Genomic DNA, 12044 nt, shown 5'->3' with positions numbered 1-12044 from the left:
AAATACTTGTAGCCAGTCAACAGTCCGGTTGGCTGGAGGTGTTTGAGATGCGGTACTACAGGCTCATGTTGGGTATTCATTAGTCGAAACATGTAGGAAACAATGAGGTACTAAGCAAGGCTGGGGAGTCTAGATGCTTACTAAAGTTGCACAACAGCTTGCCAAATGAAAAATATGACACACCCAGGCCTGCTTCTTACGATTGCGGAAGGCACAAACTACAGAGGACGACCCCGCTTATCCTACATGGATCAAATATTCTCCGACATGCGTTATAGCGGGTACACCGAGTTGATGAAACGAGAAGGGGATAGAGATGGGTGGAGACTGACCATGAAAGAAGCAAATGAACCATCACAAAGATTGTAACCCACGAAGAAAAGTCAACAGATATCGATTCCTAAGCATTCACCTGACCGATCATATGAAGAAACGAAACCAACAACCTCCTCAAAGCTTTGGTTTGTAAATATTGATAAGTTGAAGACGCTTTTAGAGACTACACTCCCTCTAATATCAGCATAATAACCCAAAAAATACAGAAATATTTATTTACCTATAAATTTATGTGTTGTAAGACCCCTCAACACTTTTGGTATGATTTAACATTCTGTACAGATAAGGTTAAGAACTCAAATAACATTAGAAGTAATTACAGTATCACTAACATTTAATTACAAACATAATACTCTTATCTTGTGATGTATCCATCAACATATTTGTAACAGTATCTTGCTGTCAGTGATCAGTCAATGTTCCTTTTCATTTAGTTAACACTAGTATATGTACATACTGCATGAACCATGGAAAGTTTTGTCTGTGTATCTGATTTTGAAACGGCGGCATTAGCCAAATTGCCAAAGTATGCAGGGGATTATTACAAGAGTGGGGCCACTACTGAACAAACATTGTCAGAAAATAAGGTCGCCTTTTCTAGGTAAGAAAAATCACAATTTTTATCTTAAGACCTTTTGACTGACGAGTTTTAATGAAAATTTAACTTTGAAAAAGTGCAGGTTTTTTTGTATCAAATATATGATATTATTATATTATTATTTTGTATGTTCGAAACATAGTTAAATTTTCATTAAAACTCATCAGTCAAAAGATTAAGCTGCCATGGAAATAGGACATAACTGGATGTCACTAACTTTTCTTTTCTTCAGGTTGAGAATCCGCCCTAGGTGTTTAAAAGATGTTTCAAAATTAGACACATCGACAACTGTACTTGGCACTCGTGTCAAGATACCGTTTGGTATTTCTCCGACAGCCATGCATAAATTGGCTCATCCGGATGGGGAAGCTGCCACCGCTAGAGGTATATCTCTTTTTATATGTATAATATACATAGGTGTTAAATATTGAATATTTGTGTACCATTCTTCATATGCCAATAATGAGAGAAGCCGTCTGGACATTCTTCATATGCCAAGAATAAACTCCTCTTTATCTCTGGACCTAATAAATAAGAATTCCATAGACTTTAACCTGTCTGGGAGTATGGACGTAAATGAACGTCAGTGTTTTCCTTAAAGGAGGATCGACGTTAATGAACGTCGAAGTCCGTCTGGCAGTTAGTATGATGTAACTTGTATAGCAATGACATCTGTGGGTATTTGTGTGTAATTTTGTCATAATTGAAAAATATTTCGAATAGGTTTTTTTTTAAATTATTTTATTATAATTTCTATTTTCATAATACATTGATTTAATGAAAAAATATTTTTTATTTTGTAAAAAGACCCAGAGAAAGTCGGACATCAATTTTTGTACTCCCGGAAAGGTTAAGGTGTGTTATATTATTCCTTGGTCCAAAAATTTGGGATTTTTAAGTGACTATCTTAGGAGAAGCATAAAACTATGAGCTGGAAATATGTGTGTTGACCTATAAACTTGCTTCTGATTAATCTGAGAAAAAAACCATTGATAGGTCATGATACAAGTATCTTACAGGCGCCATGGCGTAGCTGGGTAGACACTTTACTGGGAAACTGAGGGTTCGATTCCCGCCAATTGCGAAATATATTCAAGAAAGATTTCTTTACAATTGGTCTGGGTGTTTGTGACATATTTTTCACATCTACCTTCTCTATACTTACTACCATACTTGTAGACAAGCCTCTAAAGGTATAGGTCATTGCAGGTTATTCCTTTGAAAATAAGTTGTTTTGTCTTCGAAGCTTTAGAAGCACAAATACACATACAAATTTTGAACACTATAGTATAAATTTATTTACATTAATAAACAGGCTAAACGCCAATACTATAATTTGTCAATTTAAAAATCCACAAAAAAAACTTTTTGGTAATTTACATATTTTAATAAAATAATGTATTTAGTTTATTTCATAAAAAAGAAGTGTGACCAGCAGCGCAAAAAAGCATTTTGAATAGTCACTGGTACCCCCCATGGCGCTGCGGTCCAACACAGGCGAGGTCACCAATGCCCCTCATGGCGTTTAACGTATTAAGTGTTTTTCCACAGCTGCCGGCACTTTAGGTACAATATACATAATGAGTACTATATCAACTGCTTCCATAGAAGATGTAGCTGAAGCCGCTCCCAACACTATCAAGTGGTTCCAACTTTACATATATGTTGACAGGTAAACAACTTCTTTCTTCTTCTTCTTCCTCCACTGCTGGATATAGGCCTCTTCTCCTTTCCATATCCTCTGGTTGGTTGCTGCTTGCAGCCAGTTTCTACCCCTCATAGCGACTATGTCGTCGGACCATCTCTTTTGGGGTCTTCCGACACCTCTTTTCATATTCAAATACTATAATTATTTAATATAATAACAACTACAATTTCGTGTTAATTTTTTTCAACAATATCTTTAACAAGCTGCACCCAACAATGCTTTGCTATTGCTAGATTTGAATATACAGTAGAAGCCAGTTAAAATGCAAATTCAGATAAACCTCACATTTTTTTGTTGTTGCCATTTTTGTTTTAAGGCACCCAGAGTAAAAAATGAAAAAAACACATACAAGCACACATACAGAAGCAGTGCAAGGATTAAAGACTGTGATTGAATGAATACGACTCAATAAAAATCATGCAGTTAGTTTCCATGAAAAATTCCATTCTAAAAAAAAGATACTTTAGGAAAAAAAAAAGATTAACATATATATATATATATATATATATATATATATATATATATATATATATATATATATATATATATATATATATATATAAAGATAACAAAAGATTAACACTATTCTTATCATTCATTGTTCACTTATGTAATACCACTTTAAAAACCACTTTTAATGTACTATCACACAAAGCGAATGATGAATGATAAGGAGAGTGTTTTATTACTATACCACAAAGTTAACAATGCTTCTAATATACAAAATACAGCAAGAGATTACTGATTTTTTCAAGTGATTCATTTTATTTATTCTTATTTTAGGGAGGTGACTAAAAACTTAGTCCGAAGAGCTGAAAATGCTGGGTTCAGGGCAATTGTTCTCACAGTGGACACACCAGCATTTGGAGTAAGGAGAGCGGACATGAGGAACAAATTTTCATTGCCTCCACATCTCAAGTAAGAAAAAAATCCTATCGCCGTTATTTTTAAGTAATTGAGCATGTTAATACACAAAATACAGACAACCCCTAGCCATTACTATTATACTATACTCCTTAATTTCATTAATTGATTCGGCAGTCACTTTGTGATAAAATCTATCCATTTTTAATAAATATTTTAGTTAGTAAATACCACTTTTTCTTAAAATCTACTGTCACACGTGTTTCGATGCATTCCGCATCATTTTCAAACACCGTATTCGAACTATACTCCTTATCCTACCAACTGTGCCACCCTCATTTCGTTTCCCATATAGCAGTAATGTCCTACACCCTCATTCAACTTTTATCTCTCATTTTATACATGTTGAACATGTTACCGCTATGTTGAACAATATCACATTGGATATTGATCTGTTCCATGTGTCCGAAGGAGTCTTCCGCAGCGGGATTCTTCTACACAATTAACAAGAGTCTTCTTGCATACTTTTTAATTTGTTTTTTTTTAATGTATACGCTTAAATGTTAGTTTGTAACGTATATAATAATTATTGAATAAATTGAATTGAATTGAATTGAATACAACATTACCCAAGAAATCAGAGTTATAAATCAGGAGATACTGTTATGAGTTACAGGGAATTTTAAATCACGGCTTCAAAAATGTTTAGAAAAACATGTTGGCCATTTAAAAGATTTTTTTTTCAAAAATACCTTTTGTTACAAAACTGCATTATGTGTAATAAAAATATATGTTCTTGAACATGGTCATTTCATTAGTACATTCCTGCATATTCCAACCCTAATTTTTCAATTGAAGACCAGGTTAACATCACATTCATCTACTGTGGTGCCCTATCCACCATATGTAAGGGGTAATAAAATAGAAATATTCTATTCTCAATATTATTAATATTTAAAGCATTTACTTTATCGTTATTCATTTTTACTTATTTATTTTTTTACAAAAATGTAAATAATATTAGTAAATAACCACTCACCAAATATTCCTTTATAGTATTAGTAGATAACCACTTACATAATATTCCTGTAATTAACAACCAAATAAATTTTAATTAATGTTTTACTTAGTAAATACCACTATTTCTTAAAATCTACTGTGACACGTGTTTCGATGCATTCCGCATCATTTTCAAACACTGTGCGGTGTTTGACGAAATGAGGGTGGCACAGTTGGTAGGATAAGGAGTATAGTTCAAATACGGTGTTTGAAAATGATGCGGAATGCATCGAAACACGTGTCACAGTAGATTTTAAGAGATAGTGGTATTTACTAAGTAAAACATTAATTAAAAATGGATTGATTTTACCACAAAGTGACTGCTGAATCAATTAATGAAATAAATTTTACTTTTAAATTTGTCCATTACTTTATTCAACATCGATTAAGCAAGATTCGTCAATATCCAATTCAAACCCCGCCCACTCCTTTCATCCTACGAGTATATAAGCTGGTTCATTAATATCTTTAATTCTAGTGCATGTTTAACCTCGGCTCGTAACGCATGTTTGTGCTGAAACCTCTAGTGCATGTTGGTCTTCAAGTCGACCAAAAAACGCATGTGTTAAACATTTTGTATAGTTTTAAGTGTGTAAATGGTGCTATGGTGGTGGAGGGTGGTATCATTGACATTTTTGTAAAAAAATAAATAAGTAGAAATATTCTACTTATGATTTATTTTCTATATTTTTAGATTTGCAAACTTTGATGGATTTTTATCTGACAAAATATGCAATGTCAAAAGTGGTTCTGGACTCAATGAATATGTCAACAATTTATTTGACAACTCTCTGACATGGAAGGATGTCGAATGGCTTAAAAGGTTTGTTATTAAATAAACTTATATGTATTTACAATAATCAAATGGTTATTTACCTCTTAAAACCTCAATGAACTTTGAGGCACTAAAATAGGAATCAATTATTTTGGCATTATATCATTTACAACACTTTTTGTGTGTTCAAATCGAGACAGAGTTCAAAATGATGACTTGTAATTGGCTGGTTTAAAAATAATAGCAATAATATGCATGAGATAATTTTTCTCAATTATTTTATGTACCGTAGAACGGGGCTACTTGAACTTTGATGTGTTACTTGAGCCCAGTACAAAAAAAATATTTAGATTGTGGTATCGATCGAAGTATCGTGACAATAAGTGTCATCTGTCAGGGAAACAATGAATTATGTCATACGTTCATTATTGTAGACCAAATAGAGATTTAATTTTTTTTTGTACTAAGCTCAAGTAACACATCAAAGTTCAAGTTGCCCCGTTCTACGGTACTAGAAAACCCTTGAAAATATTATTTCATACTTCCGTCTCAATTTGCATTTCAAGACTTTTAGATTGTATGAAGTTGGTAAAAGATAGATTAAAGTGGACTGAATGCAGTTGAAATGCGATCTCAGACTAATGTGAGGCAAAACTTTGTATGATAGATGTTCAGACGGTGAAATAAGGAAGGAGTGCAAGACTGAGATAAACATTATCGATACAATAAAGAATGGTGTGTTGAGATGGTTTGGACATGTGTTACGAATGAGTGGGGAATGAACCGTAAAACAAATATATTATGCAAATGTACTTTGAAATAGTAATAAAGAAGAGAAAGAACAAGGAAAACTTCCTAAATCAAGTATTTCAAATACTTGAAAGTGGTTAGATTTGGAGTCAGAATAATCGCAGGGGATGAATAATATAAGGAGATACATGAGTGTGGAAGAAGTGAAGAATCTTTGTAAAGACAGGATAGTGGTAGAGGTGTTCTATTCTCTCATAGTCCGCCTCCGGCCATACGCCATAGTCGGCGTTAGTCCGCATCCGTGGTGTAATGGTCAGCGTGTTTAGCTAACGTGCTAGAGGTCCTAGGTTCAATTCCCAGGGGGGGTGAGAATAAATATTAGTGATGTTACACTCTTATATTTATTTGATATTACTCTGGACTGGTCCCTGAAGCGCAGGAGTGATCACCTTGCCTTCATATAATTAACTATCAAGATAACATTGCGTCAATACGATGGAGCGCCCTATCCACCATTGGGTGCGGATAAGGGTTAGAGAGACACCTACATAGAAACATAATGATGGTTAGTTAGTAGTTAGGGTAAGGACTCTTAATAACACTGCGTCAATTTGATGCAGTGCCCTATGCACCATTAGGTGCGGATAAGGGTTATAATAGGATTAATAGGTACTCCTCTTTACTTATCACTTCATCACTTTTTGAGACCCATAAATTATCAGCTTTATCTATAATGTGTGTTCTGGAGTATCAGCCTGGATAGACATACAGCATCATATGTGTTATCTTTCAGCATAACACATCTTCCGATAATTGTGAAGGGAGTGATGAGAGGTGATGATGCGAAATTGGCCGTAAATGCCGGAGTATCGGCTATTATTGTTTCAAATCACGGAGCCCGACAGATTGATGGAACTGCTGCTACTGTAAGTATCTCTGAAAAATGATTTAACCTGTAATTTAACTTATCTTTTGTTTTCTTCCTCAGATAGTATGGGATTCTTGAATGAGGTTGTACAAGTGACAAGTTACGCTCTATTCTTCTTCTTCTTTTACCATATCCGCTACCTATGTGGAGCTTATGTAGTTCACAAACTGTCTCCAGGCTTTCTGTCGGCCGTCAGTTCCCTTGCATCCTCCCAAATCAGGTCTGCATCCTGAAGTTCAGACGAGAACTGCCGACAAATTTTCAGCAGTGGTCGTCTTGGGCGGTGTGAACCTGATGCTTTGTAAAAGAGGCAAGCTTGATGGCGGCTCTCGGGAGGCATGCAAAGTACATGGCCAAGCCAACTGAATCGCCTTTTCTTGACGACAGTTGGGATCAATATTTGCTGCATCCTACGCCTTATTTCTTCATTCTTCACAAAGTCAAACCACAGCAGGCCTAAAATTCTTCGCAGATACCTATTTTCAAAACTAAATACACGGCTGCTCTTAGCCCTTGTAAAGTGGCCCCATGTTTCACAGCTGTAAAACAAAGCTGTAATAGGAGCCATGGAGGCATAAAGGTGGGATTTGGTGGTCACTGAGTATAAATCCGATCTCCAGATAGCCTTCATACTGTTAAATGCTCTTTATAAATTTGCCATTATTGTTATTATTGTTAATTTAAAATGATGAAAAGAAATAACACTCTCCTTATCATTCATCATTCACTTTGTGTTATACAACTTTAAAAAACACCACTTCGTGACTACCGGTTTTGGAATAATTATTCCATCTTTAAAATAAATAAATGGCATCATAAAAAAAATTTTAATACAAAAAAAAGGCTGATAGTGAAATGAAATGTGATATAATGATTAAAGAAAACACTTGTTTTTTTACCACTTGAGTTTTATTACAGACTACATATTTCAGAAGTTAAACTTCCATCATTCAGGTCTGTGTAATAACTATTATACAGACCTGAATGATGGAAGTTTAACTTCTGAAACATGTAGTCTATAATAAAACTCGAGTGGTAAAAAAAAGTGTTTTCTTTAATCATTGTAACATGTCTTATCACAAAGTTAATGCTGAAACAATAAATAAAATGAAATGTGACATATATTCATGTGATGTTATTACAGATTGAAGTTCTGCCGGAAGTATTGAATGCAGTGAAGGGAACTCCAGTAGAAGTGTATTTGGACGGCGGAATCACACAGGGTACTGATGTTTTAAAAGCTCTGGCGTTGGGAGCTAAAATGGTAAAAACATCTTTATTTCAATTAAAAATTAATCAGTTTTATTCAAATACAGCAGGACCTCTGTAATCCGAACGCCAAAAATTTACCCTCTGTTCGGACCAGTGGAGCATTTGGATTACAGTACAGAGAATTAGTAGGGTATTTTTATCAAATAAAACAAATATGTATTGTGAAATTTTAAATGTATTAATTCCACTTTATCAAAGAAATCAAATATTTTTGTTGTTCGAGATTTATTTATGACATTAAAAAGCTTTGTCTCTCAACTTAGGTAAAAGCATCTTCTCTAGCACAGGAATATTCACTTGGTCAACCCATTTTAGGGGTGTATTTAAGGGATGAATGGGCGTTCGGATTAAAGAGGTGTTTGGATTAGCGGAGTTTTGATTATAGAAGTACTGCTGTGTATATATATATTTATTTATCACAAATAACAACAATACATAATGAAGTTTTTTTTGTTGTATTTTATTCATATTTATGGAAAATCCCTTATTAACCAACCTTAGTCTCAAGATGTTCTGTCTTGTTTTTAGCAACTTTTTCAATAATCTCTTTTTAACCTTGCTGGCTCAGGGGGATTGAAATCCCCCATATATTGATTTTTATTCAACAACTTTAGTATTATTTTGTCCGCCTCTGTAGTGTTATGGTCAGCACGCTCGGCTACCGTTCTGGAGGTCCCGGGTTCGATTCCCAGGGGGGTCAAATAAATATAAGTGATTTTTTCACTGAAATATTTATTCAATATTATCCTGGACTGGTACCTGAAGCGGAGGGCTGATCACCTTTCCTTCATGTGTAAACGATTCCTTCATGTGCAACTTTTTGAAGTGTTTTTTTAGTTTTAATATTATCTAAGTAGGTTAAACATAATGTAAATATTCAACACGCTGTAACGTGTGATCGGCCATCGGCTGACCGGCGGATCATGCGTATGCGCGTGACCGGCAATCAACATATTAAAGAAAGTTTTCCCTTTTTATTTTTATAATTTCGAAATATTGTTTTTGATAAAAAGCACAACTAGTCACTACCGCTAGATCTAAGTACTTATATATCAGCAGGTAAATTTTTTATCTGCTAGTGATATGTTATTTCTTTTACTCTTATTCTTTTCTTTATTAAATTCTTTTGATCCAATTATCTCTCGCATATCGTCTCACTCTTACTCATTCAGTGCATGAACGCGCGTTGGAGCGAACATCTTATCTATGACTCAGCTGGCGGCGTGTCGGTACTTACTGCGAGCTGCGTACTACGATTTCCATACAAATATGAACTTGTGTCTTTTGGTACCCCGCTTCGGATCACGTGTTATTTTTTATGGACAGTTCGGGAAAGGTTAAGGAATAATCCACAAATCCTTTGTTTTTAGAGGCTAGTATGGAAAATAGGAGATTAAGTATGTACAGGGAAATTCTGCGAATACCTAAGAATGACTGTATAAGTAAATAGCTTTAAATCCAAATTGAATTAACCCTTTTTTACATTTATTTTTTCATTTTATTCAGGTTTTCTTTGGCCGACCTGCTTTATGGGGTTTAGCCAATGGTGGACAAGCCGGAGTAGAAAAGGTCTTGAGCATATTAAAGATGGAATTTGAAAGTGCCATGGCAATGTCTGGTAAGCTTTTCCAATACAAAATCGTTTTACATAACTTGTTAAAACAATCGATTATCTCTGTATTTATTTAGCTTAAACCATTGGTCGGCAAATCAATCAGCCAAAAAGCCAAATATGCACATAACACAATTAAAAAAAATTCTTGACATCCAAATCTGTATGCTTTTCATCATAATTTTAGATACTTCACTCAACATACTTGATTTTGTAATAAAGATTTTATTCATTTATCAAAAATCTTTTGAAAGTGAGGTATCCATAAGAACACTACTTATTGAATATATCTCATTTGAAAATTTATGCAAAAATTATGATTTACATTTTTTTATAACATATCGCTCACTCCTTTCAAGAACGTCATAAATCAAAATTCGACAATTTTCAGTTGTGCATGTTTTCGGAATGCCCAGAAAATGTACTATATCCCAGCAAAAGAGGCATATTTTTAACTCAATATTTACCCGCTACAGGGCAGAAAGTGTTGTTCTTGCATTTTGAAAGTATTGTTTAATTGTTTTTTTAAATGTACTATATATTTTTCAAATGGAGAAAAAACCTTCAGGTTTTACCTAAAAAGATCTGTTGCACAGTAAAAAGCTCAATAAGTGGCTTGATATTTATTTTTAATACATTGTATTATATTTTTAAACTTTAAAAACGTTTTCCTGAAAAATCAAGTTTTTTGATTTATGACGTTCTTGAAAGGAGTGAGCGATATACCAAATTAAATTTAAAAGCCAGATTTAAGCTCCTTTTTCTTGTAGACATATCCCTCATGTAGTACATGCTTGCTAACTTTTTACTTTTTCATCTTTTTTAGGTTTTTTTTTATTTTATTTTATTTTGTTTTCTAATAGTCAAGTATTTTGTATTTTGTGTATTTCATATTAACACTTTTATTCTAGTTCTGCTTCTTATAATATCTATTGTATTCTTGCCAATGTCCTTTACTATGACCTAAATTATATTGTTTACCCACACACAGGCCATGCCTTTGTGGGATTTTTTTTTGTATTTATATTTTTGTTTTTGTCCGCCTCCGTAGTGTAATGGTCAGTACGCTCGGCTACCGTTCTGGAGGTCCCGGGTTTGATTCCCAAGGGGGGTAAAATAAATACAAGTAATTTTTTTTCACTGTAATATTTATTCAATATTACCCTGGACTGGAGCCTGAAGTGGGGGCTGATCACCTTTCCTTCATGTGTAAACGATCAAGATAACACTGCGTTTATATGATGCAGTGCCCTATGCACCATTGGGTGCGGATAAGGGTTCTATTATCATTATTATTATTATTTTTGTATTTTAATTTATGTCATGTTTGTATAATGCAAAAGAAAAAAATTCAAATTAAAATCATATATTTTATAAAAAATTCTTAGATCGTTTCGATGTATGTTTTTTCCAATTTTTTTTAAAAATTACCTAACGTCCAAGTGACTCTAGCTACGGCTTATGCAACACCACTTATCGTGACCCTACTCAGGCTTCAATGTTTTAACTTTTATAGTCTATGCCTACTCGCGAGTGGATTTACTCTTTATGTTAAAAGTTACTATAAAATCATGCAATTCATGAGTGAAAATTCTAGGCAAAAACACTCGCTAACTCGCTAGAGGCATGATATATTAATTTTGTGTGGATATACTAATATCCTTTGATTTTTTAAAAATATTTCAATCATCTCAACCAAATGTAAATAACAAGTAAAAGAATATTAATGTTATTGTTTTGATTTCAATATTATGTCCGTTTATTTCCGCCTCCGTAGTGTAATGGTCAGCACGCTCGGCTACCGTTCTGGAGGTCCCGGGTTCGATTCCCAAGGGGGTAAAATAAATATAAGTGATTTTTTCACTGTCATATTTATTCAATATTACCCTGGACTGGTACCTGAAGCGGAGAGCTGATCACCCTTCCTTCATGTGTAAACGATCAAGATAACACTGCGTTTATATGACGCAGTGCCCTATGCACCATTGGGTGCGGATAAGGGTTTTTTATTTATTTTTTATTTATTTCATATTTTTCTTTCCAGGCTGCCCGAGCATTCCTGAAGTGACTTCAGATCTCGTGGTTCATCAATCATCATATTGTAAACTCTAAATAAATAAATAAAAATTCCTTTTTCTTTTA

General features: G+C 33.9%; 1 protein-coding gene across 1 annotated transcript; it reads left to right on the top strand.

Annotated features, from left to right (window-relative positions):
• The first annotated feature begins 644 nt into the window (after positions 1-644).
• LOC148304830 (2-Hydroxyacid oxidase 1-like) lies at positions 645-12044 on the top strand. The gene is made up of 9 exons (XM_088267679.1): positions 645-937; positions 1167-1318; positions 2486-2606; positions 3426-3560; positions 5260-5388; positions 6884-7016; positions 8163-8282; positions 9797-9908; positions 11947-12044. The coding sequence occupies exons 1-9, from the start codon at positions 804-806 to the stop codon at positions 12012-12014; spliced, it is 1104 nt and encodes a 367-aa protein (XP_088123805.1). The 5' UTR covers positions 645-803; the 3' UTR covers positions 12015-12044.

This window comes from Brachycentrus maculatus, unplaced genomic scaffold, assembly GCF_059751285.1.
Source record: "Brachycentrus maculatus isolate JH-2025_06_01 unplaced genomic scaffold, ASM5975128v1 h1tg000303l, whole genome shotgun sequence".
NCBI classification, from domain to species: Eukaryota; Metazoa; Arthropoda; class Insecta; order Trichoptera; family Brachycentridae; genus Brachycentrus; species Brachycentrus maculatus.
Note: the sequence above shows the minus strand (reverse complement) of the source record. Positions and strands in the feature narration are given on the sequence as shown.

Coding starts and splice junctions, on each gene's coding strand:
- LOC148304830 (XM_088267679.1), top strand. CDS start 804: ATGGAAAGTTTTGTCTGTGTATCTGATTTTGAAACGGCGGCATTAGCC. Junction 2,607..3,425: donor CTTTACATATATGTTGACAG/GTAAACAACTTC, acceptor TTCTTATTTTAG/GGAGGTGACTAAAAACTTAG. Junction 3,561..5,259: donor TCATTGCCTCCACATCTCAA/GTAAGAAAAAAA, acceptor CTATATTTTTAG/ATTTGCAAACTTTGATGGAT.